Here is a 21,663-nt window from a genome sequence, read left to right as displayed (position 1 = left end):
TTACAATTGCGAATTACATTAGTTATAAAGCTTACTTGTAAACCAAAGAAACAACATTCAAAGTTTATTATTCACTATGTTGTTCCTCTCTTTTACAAATTCTTTTACAAACGACTTTTTGTTAGTCTAATTCAATTAGCGATTATCAAGCCACATGTTTATTAATGTCTTATTCTTTTTATTTCCTGCACCATCAGGTGTCTAACTTACCAACCCATCAAACTTGTGCAGTAAATTCAATCGTATTGCGGAAGTAATATTCTTTCCTTACATATATATATATATATTTATTTTTTTTAAATCAATTCTTTTAAGAATCATTCCCCTCTGTACTATATACAAATATATTTATTTTATTAGATCAACTAAAGTACAGAATAAATAAAGTAGGATGACTTACCTTTTTCCACTATATATGGAGGAGTGTTTTTGCGATTTACTCGCATCATCAGCTGCATTACATATTCATAAATTCATCTCAAATTAAATTACAAACTTCATAAAATAGCTTATCGTGCGTTTATTTATTTAAAATTTAAAACCTTTAATCATTTTATTTTAAGAATTTAAACTTTTATTCAGTTAAAATTAAAAGTTAAATTTAAAAATCAGAAAAATTAATTAAAATTAAATTGTAAAAATGTTTACATATGTAAAAATATGACGTCAAGGCATAATATTAAAAATTAAAATCAAATAAAAATTATTTTAACTAAAGCAGTTACACATGTTATCCATTTAACTGAACTTACTTTACTACACTCATTTTTATTTGATTTTAATATGAATTTGAAGATTTGTTTTTTATTTTTTATTTTAATTTGATTTTATGCCTTGATGTGATATTTTTCATATGTAAAAAGTTTTACAATTTAATTTTTGATGTTAATTTTAATTAATTTTTCATATTTTTAAATTTAATTTTTAATTTAACCGAATAAATGCATGAAAAGTTATATTTTATGAAGTTTATAGTTTAATTTGAGATGAATATATGAATATATAATGCACCTGATGATGTAAGTAAATCGTGAAAGCACTCCTGCATATATAGTGGAATAAGGTAAGTCACCCTACTTTATTTACTTTGTACTTTGGTTGATCTAATAAAATAAATATATATATATATATATATATATATATATATATATATATGAATGGTCCACCAATCTCCATGGCAGAGTGGTAATATCTCGGTCTTTCATCTGGAGGTCCCAGGTTCAAATCTCGGTCAGGCATAGCATTTTTCATGCTACAAATTCAGTTTCCATATTCTGCCATGTACAAACTTCTCAGTAAGTTTCTAGTAAATTAATTAAAGCAACGAAGATAATTAAAAAAAATAAAAAATTCATGTTACAATAGTAAAATAAATATAACTTATTTTGGTTTATCCAAGGTAATTCTTAATTTCTTATAACATTGTTTTTACATTTAGTAGTGTATAAAAACTTCCATATCAAATTTTAAATATTTATGTTCTGAACTGATATACAGTTACATACACAAAGAACATATAAGCAGTACAACTCCTCGTTGATTAACTATGAAGTAGTTGTATGAGTCAATATCTAATTTAGAATATATGATATTAAACATATTTAATATAAAAAAATTTAAAGTGTACCCTTGATAACAACAGAGACATATGATGACTATTATAAATAAAAATTAATGTTCAAAGTTTCTCGGTGCAATGTTTTTTTCAACTTTTTTAATAACCCAAAAAATCAAAGCGCGCTTTAAATGATAGTGAAAAAATTACACTGAATTGGTTTTTAAGATCAAGACTTAAAATAAAATATTCCTAATCAAGATAGAAACATTCCAAATGGTAAAAAGGATTTTAACTTATATTAAAAACATTGTAATTTGGTAAGAATAAATCCCATATCATTAACATTGTAAAAAGAACAATTAGGATGGTATTCCAGAAACAGGAAAATGACTATAGCAATTTACAATAATGTTTAACTAACTCAAAGATAGTATTTTTTAAAATCTACTCACAAGTAAAATAATTAACCAATTTCATTATTTATCTAATTTACTGGTTAAGTTTATTTCAAAATATTTATCTAGGTGTGCTTTTTTTAAATACACTTCCCTTCTTACTGGCATCAAAGCTAATTTAATACATGATAAAATATGTTGAAAGTAGTAAAGAAAACAATACATGACAATGAAAAAAACACATAGTAATCATGATGCCTTTAAACTAAAATGACCTTCACATGTACAACACATTTTGTTGTAAATAAATATGGAAATGATAAAGGATTGTGCAAATATTTCTCGTATGATAGTTGTTATCACCAGCATTCATGCACAGGAGGTTTAGTTTTGATTGAACTACTTATACTTAAATACTAATGGATCCTTGATGCTCTCTCTGACCATCATTTTGTTGTTGGTTCCAATTAAAAACATGTCCTGACCCAGCAATCCATGAATATAACATGATAACATGCTACAGGTACACTCATTTCACAAACAATTGACACAGCTTCCTGTAAGCCCCAATCAAGGAGGTTAGTTAAGCTTCCTGGAGATGAATTAATCAATTAAGAAGTTAACTGTATTTATACAATACGGTACATATCACAGTGCGTAGAACTGTGTGAATTTTCCTAGATTTGTTTGTTGACAAAAATGAAACAAAATAATATTTATATAAACTTCTTTCTTAATAGAGCATAAAAAAATTAAAATTAAAAAAATTTATTATTTTTCCGTTTCTTGGTATTTTTGATTATAGAGAATTTAAAAAAAAAGTTCAAATAGGGAGGGAAGTAGGTTTTGCAGTAAATAATTAGGTATTAACTTAAAATACTCCCTATGACAAATGAAAAATATTCTTACTAGTTTTGTTTTCATTCCGCTATAAATAATTTGAAGAACATGTTAATAAATTAAACCATTACATAACTAACACCTCTAAGAAGATTCTAAACTTTGAAGGTTACTTTATGAAATATCTAATTCAACACAAAGATAACATATATTTTGAAACTACTGATTGTCAATCTCATAATAAAGAGGATTGTAATAGTTTCAAATTTCTTTTTAGTAAAACTGTTTATCAAAGATAAAAAACACACAGGAAGTGTTCATCCTTCACAATCAGTATTTTCATCATTTTTTTACACTTATTTTAAATCTGCTAACTTATCATCACTTGACCAGATATATTTATTTACTTTTTTAGCAATGATCTGATTGATGTTTATTGTTCATAGAACTGGAAGCAAAAGTAATCTAGTGTATTTATTATTTTAAAATACATATGAATTATGTGATAGTCGCAAGACTAAACAGATTTTTCAAACAATTCTACCCGGCTTTTAGAGTGACATTAAATTCAAACATGATTTTGTACAATTTTTCCATGATAAGTAAAGAAAAACAGTTCTTCAAAACACAATGAAATTAATGATTTGTTCTGATAATATGAGATTTATATTAAAATACATTTTTAAAAAATAAAAAAATACTTCTTTAAGACAAAAAAATACTTTTTTAAAAGACTTCCTTCAGAGATATTACCACTCTGTCATGGAGATTGGTAGAGTCATACATATACGTATATATAGATTTATTCATTCCTTAAGTAGTGATTAAGTAATTTTTTTATATATCGATTTTTTAAATCAAGATTATTTTTTAAATAGTCATATAACTATTTAAAAAATCTAGATGAACAATTTCAGAAAGAGCTGAAGATCCTAGAGAACTTTGTAACAATTACTGTTTTACAAAGGATTCTGCACTGCAATGATTTTAAAAAAAAAACACTTATAAAAGACTTTCTAAATTTTAAAATATTGGCCTGTCCTGCATGTGTTAAACCAAATTGATGTAAATAGCACATAATGTATATTTTTTTTTTTTTTAGTTAAAAGCATGAATATTTTTATTGTATTATACAATATGTTTAAATATATATTGGATAATAATTAAAAACCTTTTTTTCACCACTTTATTAAAATAAAATTTGATAACAAGAGAAAACAAAACATATTTCAGTTGAAAGAGAAAAAATGATTATTTTTTTACAAGTGCATGTTACTGCTTTCTAGTGAATTAGACATATCATTTTGTTAGAACTGATGGAGCTGACTGTACCAGGTTCACGTCAACTGAGTATAGCTTCAGTACACAGCAGTGCGACATCACTACGAAGTTATAGTGCCAAACGATATGAAAGAGAACACGAATTACGGATGGCAGCTCAAGCAGCAAAGCAGAGAGAAGCAACATCTGTTTCTCCAAGCCCGCATTCAACAGATCAACTTCTTGGACCGCTAGCGGCTGAAAGTGAGACACAGGTATAACTGAATAAATATATTGATCATTTATTTTTTTTAATGTAACTTTCTTTAATACTATCCCTACAACTCCGCAGGGTGACTCAACAAATTAATGTTATGAAATTTAATAGATTTTACTGTAACACCTTAGTTCTAAGATGTTTTATAATAATGAAATTTTACAAGGGAGAAAAATTATAGTAGCAAATTTACAATGAGAATAACTATGCATACAAAAACAATTTATTAAACAATATATTAACTAAATTCTTGAGCAGTTCTGTGCAAGAGGACTGACTTTCCATTAATTTAATTTGGTTTAATATTGCTGACAATGCATACTGAAGATAAAGAAATGACAACATTCCAACTTACAGCATCATAATAAACCACGCTTCTAACTTGGCCTGCTTCTTTTTTTTTGTTATTGATGAGGGGGGAATGCCAGTTATGTACACTCCAAAAGGGGCAACGTTGGACTCGCAACAGGTTCCACTAGATATTATTAAAAAAGTGTATGTGTTCCTGCGCCCTACTGACTACACCTAACCACCTCACCAACTCTCCCACTCCAGCGCCTGATCCGCAATAAAGCATTACTCAGTCCCTTTGAGATCGGAGGATCAGGAGTCCTTGTGCTTCATTGCTATCCTCCACCCAGCAAGTGTGGACAAAGGACGGCTCCACAGGAGGCTGTCCATCTTCCCACACTCTCCGGTCTCGGTCTTCACCCTTTTTGTGTCTTGAGGTCTTTACAAAGACTGTTCCTGGAAATCCAATCCTGATCTTCCTACTTGTCGAAAATCGCCATCAGCTATGTTTGGCCTGAACCCCAAATCCTATACTTTTCCTCCTTGGTTTTGAATATTTCCGTCACCATCCTCACCACTGTAGACCATTCACACTGTCCCCGCAACATAAACTCCATAATGTTTGCAGGGGTCAGCCCTTCAAGGTTGGCTCTCCTCTCATTTAGGTGGGCATTTAAACGTCCATCCATTCTTCTCAAGCCACACGCCAAGGTACTTTACGCACCCCAACGTGGCTACTCTCTCCATCCACTTGAATTACAATATTCTGGAGCTGCCTCTACCACTGCCAAACAGGCTGTGTGAGAGGCCAAGCTCACCTTCCTGTCGGCCAACCAAGCACTAACTTTTACCACCGCACGAGAAGCTGAATCTTCTACTTCTTCCTCCAACCTGCCTGAAACTAATACTGCCAAATCATCAGCATATGCAATAATTTGGGCATCACCTTCAAGTTCGAGTGAGAGCAAACTTTCATTCTAGGACCGCCTTAATGCCTGGTCTCTAGACAGTTTGGGCAGAAGACGACCTAGTTTCTTTGAAACGATCTGATAGGCTCGTCCCCACAGATTCTCATCCAGCTCCTTGATTAGTCTTTGCCAAGCAACTTCCTTGGCTTTTTTGATTGCATAACAAAGTTCCCTTTTTGCCAAACGCCAGAAGTTCAATAACAACTCTGTTATTGAACTTCTGGCTGGTTAAATTAACTTTTGGCTGGCTAATTAATTTGATGACTCCATCATTACATGCTCTGGTCTGTTGGAGGCGCTGTCTCTGAGCAAATGCAGCCGACCTTAACCCAGCACTGGTGTTCAACCACCAATAAACACTTTTCTTGATGTTCCCGTCCAATGGCCTGCCCAAACTACATGATCCTGAAAGTCAGTCATTAAGTTCTCAGGACTTACATTATATAGAGGAACTAAAGTGGCTGCAGCCGCCTCCATGATTCTCTGAGTGGACCACGGTAGGCCACCAAACTCTGGAGGAGGAGTGGTGAGCTATTCGATCACACAAGACAGAAAAAAGTAATGGCCGATGATCAGAAGCAACCTCATCATCCAGAACATTCCACTCCATCACATGCGGTCCACCTCTCTCAGAGACGGTCATCTACAACCAAGCTTTGACCGCAGTTAGGAGAAACATAGGCAGAGACCAGTGAGCAGGGAGCGTAACCATCACCTTGGGATATATTTAAAACTGCATGGAGACCGGAAACATTGTTGATAGCCGCATTTCCATTCATATCTACAAGCCAGTCCTCAGTCGCAACCACCCTTCTGTTTGGTTCTGTTATAAGTAAAAAATCAACACTAAAATCAATGGCCAACTTCCACACTAAATCGTGAACGGCTATGCTTCTATTGACATTAATTTGCAGGGCCTTCATTTTCACCATCCCTTTTCAGTCCCTGGCTCCCATTGTATGTATTTTTTCAACCTTAAATTAAGTGTAACTCAAAAATGACTCCACCAATCCTCATAAAATTTTTATATCCACAACTTCAGATACACTACTACAGCATATCTGTATGAAATTGAACCAGTAATTTTGGGTATTTTCAAGCCACAAAATTTGACCATTAATTTGAGTGTCAAACTAAACATTGTACATTTGTATGCAAAATTATAGAAAAATGCACGAAACTTGATTAAAATAAATTTCTTAAAACTAAATTATGAGACTTTGCAGATCTTTTCAAAAAAAATTATATTGAATTATATTTAAAAAAAGGAATCATGGTAAATTTAAAAGAATCATCATTTTAAAAAAGAGGGTTACCATATGAAATGAATGTTAAACTGTATCCAGTGAAATATGATGTGAATAAGATTTTCAACACACAGCCTAGGGGGAACCACCGTAAATGCTGTAAAAATAGTCTAGTCTTAAAAATTGAAATAGTTTCTATTTATTAAGTATTAATTTTATTGGCAGATAAAGAAAAATATCTGACTAACCATCTAAAATAAACTTTATTAATAAATTTTAAAATAAAAATTACAAAAATGAATGCTACTTACTGTGTTTTTTTTTAAATATAAATTTCTATATACCATAAATTGGAACTTAAAAGGTTTCACATAATAATATTAATTCTTTAAAAAGAAAATACTTTGCAGTGCCAGTTGTCCACATTCTTCCAGAAAAGCTGAAGCAGAACAAAAATGTCGGTCTCCAAATTTAGTTAATTGGAAAAAGTGGAATGATGTTATTAACGGTTAACTAAGAAAAATTCTACCAATTAGGAATAGATAATAAATACTGAATACTTAAAAACAAGTAAAAGAAATTAAATAAATGGTTATGATACTGTATGAATGTTTAAAATTATTCAAAATAACATTTATTACTACTAATTTATAAATCTTATGAATCAAAAAAGATTATCAAAAAATCAAAAAAATGAATTCAGTACCCAGCCATTGTTAAACATCAAATAATTTTTTCAAGATCTTATTCAGCACTAATGAATGTAAAATTAGTTCTTTTCTCTAAAAATAAACATGTGTTTCTCTTTCATTGCTGAAACCTGACTGGAAACCTTCTTCTTCTTTTTCTTTTTCCTGTTTAGCCTCCGGTAACTACCGTTTAGATAATTCTTCAGAGGATGAATGAGGATGATATGTATGAGTGTAAATGAAGTGTTAGTCTTGTACATTCTCAGTTCGACCATTCCTGAGATGTGTGGTTAATTGAAACCCAACCACCAAAGAACACCGGTATCCACGATCTAGTATTCAAATCCATGTGAAAATATCTGGCTTTACTAGGACTTGAACGCTGTAACTTTCGAATTCCAAATCAGCTGATTTGGGAAGACGCGTTAACCACTAGACCAACCCGGTGGGTTAACTGGAAACCTACAGAATCAATAAATCACAATAGAGTCTTCTGGAATGAGCTATAAATGTTTAAAGATATCCAAACTTATGTAAAGAAATGAACAAGTAAACAATTCTAATATAAAATTCTTGAAGTCATTATAAAAATCTTTCAAGAAAATTTGTGTTTCTGCAAATTTGTGTTTTAGGATATTAAGCATTAAAAATACACTAGAGTTATTGATTGATTTGTTCAACAAAGAAAAACATACATATTAGTAATAAAATTAAACATGCAAGACAAAATTAAGGTAAACTTATCTCTCTTATCTTAGGTTAACAGTCCAATTTCTAGACAGGAAGAACTAGAAACTATGGCAATTACTGATTTCCTGGTACTGATATCAGAGTTACAGTTCACAAATGGCAATTACCTTAGACTTCAAGGTCTCTCAGTGTACATGACAAATCACCTATATGGGAGAGCACATTGGGAATCTGTGATAAGAAGTTTTTGTGACATCACCAACTGCCTGATTTCTAACTAACCAGATTTAAGCGACCATTGTGGAGGTTGCAGATTGGTTGGGACTTTTAAGTCTGTCTATGACATACTGTCCTCCTCATCACACTATAATGAACGAGTTATTCTCCGAATACTTTGCAAGATATGGTTCCAGGTTTATTTCTGGAGGGGCCTAGAATGTGAAAGATCCATCGTAGGATTCTTAGTTGACAACAACTGGGAAAAGATGTTGAGGAGTTGCATTCTAAATCTATATCTGAATTTGGTCTTAGGATTTCAACCAACATACTGACCTATGGATCTAACAAAGATCCCTTATTTACTTGACATTTATATCACTTTGGGTGTATTATCTATATACAGTTTGATAGAAAACAGCTATGACTTGTCAGATCACTTACCCATTTTACTTATATAAGTATGACGATGTTTAGGAAGAAAAGGAAGCCTATCCTTCATACCAAAAGAACGGATTGGGAGTCTTATGTAGATTGGCTAGAGGAGAAACTGATTATTGACCTATTCCCATTTGATACCCCAAAATGTATTGACTACACAACATACTTTTTAACTTCAGAAATGTAGAAAGGTGCGTGGTGATCTACACCCCAGGAAATATATTCAAGCACAAACACTAATTCTCCAATAGAGTTGATAGATCTAATTGGCCCAAAAAGGTGTCTCAGACAAAAATGGCAACGGTTCAGGAGACCAGAAGACAGAACACTTCTTAATAGGGTTGCATGGAGGCTGAGGAGGTTATTAAGAACTATTGGAAACATTCAAAGATTATATTGGAAATTTTTCTGACCTGAAAGATACATACAGATGCACCCTATGGAAGGCCACGAAGGACTTTGACAACCCACACCAATGCTATCAGCATTACAGGGGTTTAATGGATGATGGGTGAGGAATGACAAAGAGAAAACTGATCTATTTACTTCACACTTAGGCTTAACATTTCAATTACATGATGAGGGTCCTGATGACAGAAATTAAATACTTCTTAGAAAGCTCAATACCAGTCAGCTTTCCAATTACACCAATCACAACAAGGAAATTGCTGCAGCTAATGATCCTGAGAAGGCGACTGAATAAAGCCACACAATATGATTTGGTAACAAAAAAATTTATTTAGTAACACAAAATGATTTATGATTTAGTAACCCAAAATGATGGATATGTTCTCCTTGAAGGGCATTGCATACATTAAAGAAGTCTTTAATGTTGTTCTACAAATGTCTTGCTTCCAAGCAGAATGGAAGGTATTTCAGGTAGTAATGATCTTGAAACCAGGGAAACCTACACACAAGGTTTCTTCTTACAGATTAATTAGCTTCTTAAGAGTCACATCCAAACTATTCGAAAAGATATTATTTTCCAGGCTTTGGCCAGTTTGAGAGCGTGAAGAAGTCATTCCAGACCACCAATTTGGGTTCAGTGATGACCACTCCACCATTGAACAACCACATTGAGTTGACAACATCATCAGTGGATGTCTAGAGGAAAGAAAATTCTGCTTAGTGGCTTTCTTAGATATCCAACAGGTCTTTGACAAGGTCTGGTTGCCTGGTCTAGTCTATAAATTAAAACTAAAACTTCCTCAAGCCCAATACCTAGTCTTAAAAAATTATGTTGAGGGTTATTTCTCCCAAATTAGATGTAATGATGAGTTATCAAAAATCTTTTACACCAGGTTGGGTACATCTAAGGACTTAGTGCTGGGTCTTGAACTAAATTCAATATTCACTGTGGGCCTCCTAACCCTGGAAAATTGCACCGTCGCCTCATTCACCAATGACAGAGCTATCCTTACCACTGACAAAGATCCTGGAACTAGCCTTGAGAGGACTGCAATCAGTGTTAGACATTATCTGTGCATGATTAAATTAATGGCAGCTAAAAGTTAATAATTAATATATTTAGATTAAATTTTTTATAGTTCATTTTTTCCTCTGTACATTAAATAACTATATATAATATTATTTTTTCTGCCTCTGCAAAGTATAGAATTAGAGAACACTCTTACCTTTACTTTTTTATGTTCATCAAAAGGTTTTCGGGCCCAAGCCCATCTTCAGTGATATTTTTATTTTAATGCAATACTTTTTCATTCCCTTGAATAAGCAAATGTTTGTTCTGAAATTTTTTTAAATGTTTTAAATTTTGTTAACAAACAATTTTTACAAAATAAAATATAAAAAGCTAAAATTATTGTGTAAATATAAACAAAGAAGAATTTATTAAAATATCACTGAAGATGGGCTTGGAACCAAAAACGTTTTGATGAACATAAAAAATTAAAGGTAATAGTTTTCTCTAATTCTGTACTTTGCAGAGGCTGAAAAAATAATATTATATTATTTATAAAGAGTTAATAAGTATAAATCAAAGCACATCACATTCACCATGAGAAGAAGTGACTGTTCCACTGTGAACTTGGATGGTGTTTTGATGCCACAATCAGAGCGTGTTCAGTTGCACCTAGATCAGTGTTTGACCTGGAAATATAACATGAAGGAGAAAAAAAACAGCTGTACGTGAAATATAAGGAACTACATTCATTGTCTTCTGAGGAAAACTCACATATCTCACTGTCTAATAAAATTCTGATATATATATAAAGTTGTCTTATTTCAAATCTGGACAGACTTATGATGCAATTATGGGGAACAAGTAAAGTAATGTCGACATCATACGTTTCCAAAACAAGGTGACAGACAATTGTGGAGGCACCATGGTTCACACGGAACGATGAGATTAACAAATACCTAGAGCTTCCATCTGTTCATGAGGTTGAGAAACAATACAGTAATAGATACGAACAGCATTTATAAAATCATGTCAACCACGTAGAAATCAATCTGCTTTATAACAGCAAGAAACTCTGTAGGTTGAAATGTCTCCATGTGCTAGATTTGGGGAATACTAGATGACAGATTGCTATTATTATCATCAATCCTATTATTAATATTCTTGTTTACTATTTTTTTTAAGTGATATTTGTTATATTGTTCTTATTATTATCTAAATTGTTATTTGTCTATCCTCTCACTAATGACATTTGTTGAACTTACTTATGTACATGTATACAGATATGTTTATTTGTTTATTTTTTTATTATTTATTTGTTAATTGTTTTTTCTTTGTGAACCACAATGTGAATGTGGATGTATTCTTGTACTTAAGTACTTTGCTTAATGATAACTTTCATTACTTTTTTGTTTATCCTCAAGTATTGATTGAATTATTATGGGAGATAATTAAGAAGCTCATATCACATGATTGCTATAATACTATTTACTTATGGTTCCATTGTAAAAACTGATTGTAAATAAACTATTTGTGGAACAAAAAAAAAACTTTTCCCTTACTATAAACAAATTTATGATCAGGAAACTGGATCATTAAATTAAACAACTGCATGATGAATTGTGACACAGGTTACTGTATCATTTGCCAAACTACAAACAAGTGCACAAAATCATACTGTTAATTAACTTTCAAATAAAATACTCTGACAGTCATAGCAATCTAGGAGTATAAAAATGCAGTAAGTACTGTATCACATAGACTGGATGTACCTTCACCCACAGATATAAAAACACAAATTTAAATTACAAAAACTAAATTAAATTTTGCAAATTATCTCATGAAAATACACATACATTACTGACAATATGCAAAATTTATATACAACATTCAAAAATCAAATTTAACCATATGGAATTTACAAACACTAGAGTTGACAAAAATAACACATTAAATAAATAAGCATAATGAAAACACAGATGAAATATATTATTGATTACATATTAAGGTTTCATACAGTTTTAAATGGATGCCATTAAAAACAACATCATTCTATACAGAAGGAGCTATATAATTAAGTTCCAAATATCCAAAGAAAGATTAATATCGATATAATTTAAAAGTAGGTTGTTAATAATTTAAAATGTTTTATAAAATAGCTTATGTCCTAAATTGGTTCATATTCATATTAACAGGATAATAATGTGAATTCAATTTTTTGTAACTTATTCTTATGGTCACACACCCTAAAAATTTCAAAAAAGGAAAAACATTTGATGATGGATGGATAGTGGTCTCCTAAATAAAGATTTGATCCTTATCAGATCTTTCTTTTTCCTGTTTAGCCTCCGGTAACTACCGTTCAGATAATACTTCAGAGGATGATATGTATGAGTGTAAATGAAGTGTAGTCTTGTACATTCTCAGTTCGACCATTCCTGAGATGTGTGGTTAATTGAAACCCAACCACCAAAGAACACCGATATCCACGATCTAGTATTCAAATCCGTGTAAAAATAACTGGCTTTACTAGGACTTGAATGCTGGAACTCTCGACTTCCACATCAGCTGATTTGGGAAGACGCGTTCACCACTAGACCAACCCGGTAGGTTCCTCATCAGATCTGGTACTCCTTAACTTATTACTGTTCAGACAATTTACTTGAATACATCAACTAATTCTGTCACAGAAATATGAGTCAACTGATTAAACAAAAGATTTAGATAATAGATAAAATGATTTATTTTAGATATTAAAAATTTAAGCTTCTGGTAAAAATATATGAGTAAAATTGGGCCTATATTTCTTTATCTAGTTACAAGAAAGAAGAGAAAATGGTTGGACATCAAAGAGTAGTGAAGCTATACTGGATGGTTCCAGTGATGTTAACTGCAATACACATAATGCGGAACGACAAGATTCAGAAGGAGGTTTGTTTTCCCAAAGTGAGGATATAAGTAATTCATCACTAGACCAAAGTAGCGGCAATGGTATAATATCATCGACTCTACCCCCACTTTCACTTTATGAGAATCCTCTTCCGAGCTATGATAATGCTCTACCAACAACCTCAGCATCTACATCAGCATCTGCTTCAATATCTACAGAATGGAATACACACAACAACCAACAATATTCATCACAAATTCGTCATTAAAAAATATATATCTTTTTTAATGTTATTGCCTTCAGAGCTTCCAGTTTTACTTGTATAAATATGTATTAAAAATTGAAGATAAACAATTTTATTTAATAATATCAGTTTAAAACTGTGTTTAATGTTTTAAACAGTAAAACATAATCGTATGTTTTATGTTTAATGACAAACCTCCCATTCATGTATAATATTAAAATACATACAAAAAATATATGTAAATATATATTAAATTATGCGTGTTTCACCACATTATGCTTAGGTGTGAATATATATATTTTAATGTTTCATATATTAAATTATATTTTTCTGCAAGAACATTAAATAATCTTACAAGACATGCAGTATATCTTTAAAAACTGTACTTCAATAAGAAGTGTACGGTTATACAGAAAATACAATTTTATAACTATGTAACAATTTAAATAATGACGAGACTTATAAGTAGAAAAATTAACTTGAAAAATTTGATACTAACTAAATTTAAAGTAACTACCTCTGCAGTGTAAAAAATAATTAAAACAGCTATATAACAAAACCTAAAATTCAGTGACAAGATATAACTACAATTTTTTTAGATTAAAAAAAGATCCTATTTAAAATTTATACAATTAAAGATAAAATTTGGAATGATTTTTAAATGTATGTCTAAAAAATCCTAAAATTTGGGTAAAAACAAAACAATTTCACACAGTGATTTCACACTTAGGTCTATGGAACAGATTTTGGGATTCTTAACAAAATAAATCAATGAGAATAGAAGAATAAGTTAATAAAAGAACTTTCAACAATGTAAATCAAGTAACGAATTAAATCAATGAGGGTAGAAGAATAAGGTAATTAAAGAACTTTCACTAAACTAAATGTAAGAATAACATTTTTAAATTTTGAAAAATTAAAACTGTATTTTGGTATATATAATTTAAGTACAGATGTAAACTGAACTCAATCTTAACAGTTTTTTAACCACTAGAAAATAAATTTATATCAGGATCTTAAATCACAGAAGATGTATGGCAGTAAAGTTTGTGAAGGACTTATTTATTTTGTGGCTTGAGGTCAGTTAATTTACACCAACACTACAAAATACCTTTATGTTCTAATTAATCTTTATGGAAAATTACTAAAATTATTTGATAACTTTTAGTTAGTGATTATATTGTTTTGTATTAGGATACATTTAAGAAACCTTATCCAGTATCTCGCCTCATGGTTGGGATTTTGTACAGATACTGATATGAACTAAGTCTCTTCCTGGTTAGGTCCTTAAGCAAAACTGCCCCCTCAACCAAAATGTACAAATAGTAAGGATGTAGAGACTGTAGAGGTTCTCAGATCTTTAGCATCAACCCAGAGAGAATTTAACAGAAATGCACAGAAAGGAATGGAATAAGAGCATTTGAAATTGTACACAGTGGGGAAAGAGTATTTGCTTGCTAGTGATTATAAAACAATTCTTTCCTAAAGAATTATCAAGGGCCCCAATAGTGGGGATGATGTCCACAATATCTCAGAAGATCAAAATATCTATAACCAGGATGGAAACAGTAGATTATTGATCTACATTTTTGTTGATTAACTGAAAATTGAAATTTATGTTGAAAAAATTGCTTTTCTTCCACTAAGTATTTAAATCATCATTCATAATAATAATACAACATTAAGTTTTTATACATTCCCCAGTAATGCATATTAATGCTGCAAAAGCAACTACATTTAAAGATAATTTTATCCCTTTTTATTATCATCACTGATTAGAACAAATTCTTTGAGTGTTTTTTAAAAAAAAAGAAAGTTTGAGAACTACTGGACTCAATGTACTAACACAAACAAGAAACTTCACAAAATAGTAAATCAATAAAAATATATGACTAATGAAAACATTAGTGCAAACAAAGAAAAATCAGAAATGGTTATTTAAGTTGAAATATTTTTATGGTTGGCAGTACAAATGATTTAAAACTATAAAATTCTTAAATAATAAACCGAACCAAATTTTATAAAAATAAGTTTTTAATACCTTAACATAAAAACATTTTGCACATGTGACCATGTTAAAGAAGTAAATCATCATCAGTAGTGAGGACCAAAACATATTATTTTTAAAATTTGATTTGGTTTGTCATTCAAAAGTTAAATCTAAATCATGATGATTTGAATTAATATTTCTCCTACCAGGAATGAAAACTTTTCATGCTTACCTGAAAGTTCCATTCCAAAAAAAAAGTATATAAGAATCCAATCATATTTAATTATAAACTAAAAAAGACAAACAGAACAGATTCTTTTAAAAAAAAATTCCCTGGCATTCATTGAACATAGAATTATGGATGATTTTGATTTAAGGAATCAGAACATCATCTAGCTAAACAAATTACAAAAAATAAATCACTCACCTCAGTCTCTAACTAATAAAAAAGAAAATTACTTACTAATTTAGTCTTCTCTCTTGTATAATGTGGATTAAGGTTCCTCATCTTTTTCTCAAATTCCTTTCTATTATCATTTCTTTTGGTAATTAATTCTTCAGTTTCATGGGAAATAAATACTAAACAAACTGAACCCTGGAAATGTAAATACTCTACCTATCTGCCAAGTCATCCATGCTTATGAGGTGTAATATTTATTATAAGGTCTTGTTGAGTTGCTTAGTGTACCTGTATGTGAGAAAAATAACTATATTTTATATAATGAATCACATAAGGAATAAAAAAAGAATTACCTGATATTTATTTTTATTTTTTCAAGAAATAATGAACTGAATCAGAAACTTTAATTGCATGATTGCATTGCTAGTAAAGATGTTTAAAAAAATAATAACTAAAAATATAAGCAGAATAACTATTCTAGAATCCAATTACAATATTTGTATCGTAATTTTCCCCAAAAAAATATTTTCAAATCCATTCTTTCTTGTTGTTTGATTAGTCATAAAAACAAAATTTTGTTCTTGTTCTCTAATTTCTGTTGCTTTTCATATTTTATTAATCATTCTGTTGATGGGATTCTGATCTTATAATCCAATGAAAGTCCACAATTGCTCTCCTTCTCCCAACAGTAGGAATAGGTAGATTAATCCTACTGCCAGCAGAGATATCTCAGTAATTAAGTAAAAACTAAAAATTAAATTTTTAATTTTTCTGTCAATGGTAGGTGTACTAATTATTTCAATATTGTTGGGTAGCTCTCACTGCTCTTTGAAAAGATTTTGGATACCTCATTCCAGAGTTAGCATAAACAAACAGAAAAAAATCCTAAAATTATAATCAATTCGTAGAGATTTCTTTTTTTTTAGTTTTTAACACTTAAATTCCAGAATGAAAATGGAAAATGAGCTGCCCAAATAAATTTAATTTAACAAATTTTATTAAGAACTCTCACAATTTTATCTTAAGTAGAAAATAAAGTGTATCATTCACTTAACTCTATACTCTCATGTGCATTACATCTGCACTTCTATACATTCACAATATAATGGCCGAGCTTTTTATAAATATGACTGGCAAGAATTAATATGTAAACAAACTACATACTGTTCTAATTCAATGTCAGCATATGTAAACATTAAAATAATCATTCCTTAGTTTTAGGTAGAAATTTACCAAATAAATGTAAATAAGGGTAGGTTTGGGCATTTGTTTAATGAAACAATGCAAATGACATTTATAAACACTGAATTGGTATGGTATTGTATAATGAGCAATAAACCCATTAAAATCTAAAATAATACATTTCATTTATAAAATTTGCCTTAGATTTTTGAAAATTGTTTAATTGATTTGATAGTACGAGGGTAAGTCAATTATTGTCCGCAACCTTGTTATAAATTTTATTGTAATACAAATAAGAAACTTATAGCTACATCATTTTTCAACATTGTCCCCTTTTATTTCAACACACTTGGTCCATTGTTGCACAAGCTTCCTGATGCCCTCATAAAAGAAGGTTTTCGGTTGAGCTGCGAACCAGGAATGCACCACTTCTTTCACTGTTTCGTCCGAGGTAAATCGACGGCCCCTTAATGCCTCTTTGAGTGGACCAAACACCAAACAAGTGGTAGTCAGAAGGGGCAAGATCAGGACTATACGGAGGACGAGCCAGTACTTCAAAGTTGAGTTTCTGGAGTGTTTCAGCAGTGTGGGCAGCAGTATGTGGACGGGCATTGTCGGCTACAATACAACATCTTTCGACAGCAGTTCTCGACGTTTGCTTCGAATTGCAGGCTTCATCTTGGGAGTAAGCATCTCACTGTAATGCGCACTGTTTATTGTTGTGCCCCTTTCCTCATAATGTTCCAGTACTAGGCCTTGTGGGTCCCAAAAACCGTAGTTTTCCTGCGGACGGTTGGGTCTTTTGCAGGGCGAATTTGGATGTTTCCATTCCATACTCTGCTGTTTACTCTCCGCCTCGTAATGATGGATCCGTGTTTCGTCACCATCAGTGATGATTCTGTCTAAGAAGATGTCCCGTTCGTTACCATAGAGATCCAAATGTTTTTGGCAGATGTCCAAGCGCGTTTGTTTATGCGACTGTGCGAGTTGTTTTGGAAACCATCTTGCACAGACTTTATGAAACCCAAGTCTGTTGTGGATGATTTCGTAGGCCATGTCACGTGCACCCTCAATGTTTTCCTCATTTGTGGAGGTAAACGGTCGTCCGGCTCCTTCGTCGTGCGTAACACTTGTGCGAAAATTTTTGAATTTTTCCATCCATTCGTAGACACTCCGTTGCGGCAACACACTGTTCCAGTATTGTACCGAAAGTCTTCGATGAATTTCGGCCCCTGATACACCTTCCGACTACAAAAAACGGATCACTGAACGTTGCTCTTCTTTGGTGAAAACAGAAAGCGGATCAGCCAGGGCTAACAGCAGTGCAGCGATAACGGAACTTACCTAATACTATCAAACCTGCACAGACATAACAACAATTAAACCACTCATGCGTCATCTACGCAACCCCACAGTACCACCAACATAAACAAAAATATAACTAAATTGCGGATAATAATTGACTTACCTTCGTACGTAATGGTCAGATAAAAGAATATATAATTCTCAATTATATGTAAAATTTTTTAGTCACATCAACTCAGGTTTTATTAAAAATTTATTCAAAAATTATTTATTTACAATATTTCATAGAAAAAAATTGAATTATAATTGTTTGATGGTAAAATTAGCTGTTATACTGAACTAATGCAATATTAACATGAATTAAAACAGATTATATTATGGCAATTTGATTGCACAGAAAAAATTCCATGCAACTTGAATTGCTGCATTATTTTAACATTAAAAATATAAAAAAATTTCTATGATTAGATATGCATGGTTAAACATATGGTGTATGTATTATGCACCATATGTCAGAATGTCTGTGTAGTAATAAATTTTATTATATTAATACTATTTTATTATATTAATTCTTATGTTGAATGTAAATTTCATTTTTAAAAAAATGTTTCCTTTAAGAAAATTCACTAAAAATGCAATTATTTCTACTACTTAAAATTATGTGATCTATATTTGTAAAAAATTTTGTTTGATATAAAATAATACAATAAGGATGTTTATAATATCAGTTTAAAAAATCAGATTTTTCTGATGTCACACATGTAAACTAATATGTTATATTTGTATAGCAGAATTTACACAAACACATCTGATCATTTAATAAGACAACAATCCTAACTACCATATTTTACAGACAAATTCTTTGTTACAAAGATTATCAGGGTCTCTGTTTGAAGCTCTACAATTATATTTTCCTTACATATTGTAATTAATGTTCCTGTACTAATAAAGGATGTGCTTACCACATATTTCCTCCAAAATATCAAATTCCTATACGTTATATACTTCACCAGTTCATCTGTTTTGCAATAATTTCATAATAAATGGATTCATTATAATTTTTATGTGTAATAATCCCAGAAAGGTTTAAAACTTATGGTAAAACCATAATTTTTAAGTTAATAATTAATATAAATAAATAATAAGTTCAGAAATATAAATAAAAAATTAATTGTAAAAATACTGTACTAAGAAGCTGGTTTGCCATTTTAATGCTTCATTCTCATTACAGTTAAATTAAAAAAAATATAGAAACGCTAAAAACTAAGAACTGGAAGCATATTTTGTTCAAAGTAGTACTACTTATTCCTTATATTTTACTGAATATAAATATCATAGAGTATGTTTTACCTAAGCATAAACTTTGTTATTCATATCAAGATATAAAAAATTCTAGCAAATAAAGACTGCACTTTCAGGGTACTAACTACAAAATAATAAGATGAAAACTAAAATTTGTAATGCTAGAGAATGACTGATGATGCTTCATTTAGATAAGAATTAAAATAATTTCTTTATTACAAGAAATATATTTCTTATTTAAATCAAAAAAATGTATGAAGATTCCAAATGTTCATTTAAATAAATCTTACTAGTTTTAAAAATACATACATATATGTTAAAATTGAAATGTATTGATTGTCTAATTTAATATAATATCATATTTAGGGTATATTTTAAAAGAATCTTGCAATTTTTTGTTAAATCACTGAACAATTAAAAAAAATATATATATATTTATTTGCTTCAATGGATGTCAGTAAGAGTAAGTTCTGAATAAATTTCATGAAAAACCAATAAGCCAAACCAAAATAATTTACTCTACTTTATATTTGTAACCACAATCATAAATCTTTGTCAAACAAGCTATAACCAATTGGTAAAATTAATATTAAAAAAATCAATCTTTAACAAGAAATTACTAAAGCAATAAAATATCTGTAGCAGTTATGACTGGAATACACTATCGCCTCAACACATCAACATTTTATAATTTTTTATATTAAATTTTTAACATTGTAAAATATCCAATATAAACAGCAAAGTACATAAAACATGTTGATATTAGTACCATCTGTTAAAAAAAAACCCTGATACCTAAAATTTGTCACTGATGCCTAAACTTTCCCTTTATATTTATGCTGTGCAGCAGCAAAAGTACTAGAGCCAGAAAAGTAATAACATGGTAAGGCGATGATAACACATTATTCCTGTGTTAGAAAGGAAGACTATAGAGATACATGCTCAAGAGCAAAGTCTTCTGATGTATAATTAATTTAGAGAATTAAAAAAAAGATTTGATTAAATGTACTTTCAAATAATTGGAATTTGGATTATTCAAATAATAAGACTATATTTGGGAAGTTTATATTAAGACTATATGTCATTAATGCATATCTGTAAATTTAATAAATTACTTAAAATGTATTTTTACTGTTTTTAATACATTATTACTGAGTATAATTATAAAATATTAAACAAAAAAATTTAATCATTCAAGGACTGAATAAAGTTATATTAATGTACTTATAAAAACTGATTCTACATAAAAATCATGATTTAACAATAAATTCAAAAATCATACTTTAATGTTGTAATGAAATTAATAGAAATTTATAAAACATAAGAAATCTTATATTAAAAATTGTACTAAATTATTTTATAATGTGAGGGTAGTAATGCATAAATATGAATTGGAAAGTTGGCAAAAGTAAAAAATTTGACTAATTCTCACTCTAATGACATTTCTGCAATGTTGCAATAAATATTCTGTTACCAGCTTCCTAGTTCTAGTGAGGAATGGTCCCTACCACAACATAAACTCACCAACTCTCCATTTCTGTAGAATAACAGGATGTATTCATATGCCATTTTGGTTACAGAAATCGAAGAACTGCAAAAGAATAGCAAATTATTATTGTTATAGAAAAAAAATAAAAAATCACTAAATAATTTAAATCAAAATATAAAACTTTCTTAAACATTCCAATAAACACTTAAAAAGAACAATATAAATGTAAAGAATAATGATGAAAACTGGACTTAATTTATTATAACCATTTCTAGACAAACCAGAAACCAACAAGGTATTTTTACATACAGAAGTTTGTATAAATACAAAACTAACTGTGAAATAGCTACTTCAGAGCGATGAATTCTCTACAATTAAAGTAGTTATAATTTTAAAAAACCAAACAACTCTGAAAAATAACAATAGCACATAAGAAATGGATTCATCTAAAAATAAATTTTGTGCCTGAAGTGGACAGGTAACAGTTAGATTCTGTCACTTACAACCTAAATCAGTGAAAGTTAATTTAACTTTTGAGTAAAGTCAGAAATATTAGGAGCAGTAGTTTATTA

General features: G+C 30.2%; 1 protein-coding gene and 1 long non-coding RNA gene across 3 annotated transcripts in view; one reads left to right on the top strand and one right to left on the bottom strand.

The window, feature by feature from the left end:
* The window catches only part of LOC142329714 (uncharacterized), a 246,437-nt gene extending 232,952 nt beyond the window's left edge, over positions 1–13,485 (top strand). Inside the window, exons 6-7 of one of the 2 annotated variants that reach the window (XM_075374432.1) lie at positions 4,150–4,328; positions 13,106–13,485. In XM_075374432.1, coding sequence (XP_075230547.1) covers positions 4,150–4,328; positions 13,106–13,447 — 521 coding nt within the window. In that variant the 3' untranslated portion in view covers positions 13,448–13,485. Of the gene's footprint in view, positions 1–4,104; positions 4,329–13,105 lie in introns of both variants that reach the window. The other variant, XM_075374431.1, reaches the window with a different exon arrangement.
* Positions 4,175–21,210, bottom strand: LOC142329716 (uncharacterized). Its single transcript, XR_012757573.1, has 3 exons — positions 21,127–21,210; positions 15,877–16,101; positions 4,175–4,311 (listed from the first exon to the last, which is right to left on the bottom strand). It is a non-coding gene; the product is annotated as an uncharacterized LOC142329716 (long non-coding RNA).
* Positions 21,211–21,663: the final 453 nt, after the last annotated feature.

Source organism: Lycorma delicatula, chromosome 9, assembly GCF_047948215.1.
Source record: "Lycorma delicatula isolate Av1 chromosome 9, ASM4794821v1, whole genome shotgun sequence".
NCBI lineage: Eukaryota > Metazoa > Arthropoda > Insecta > Hemiptera > Fulgoridae > Lycorma > Lycorma delicatula.
The sequence above is the reverse complement of the archived record's forward strand: the minus strand, read 5'-3'. Positions and strand labels throughout refer to the sequence as shown.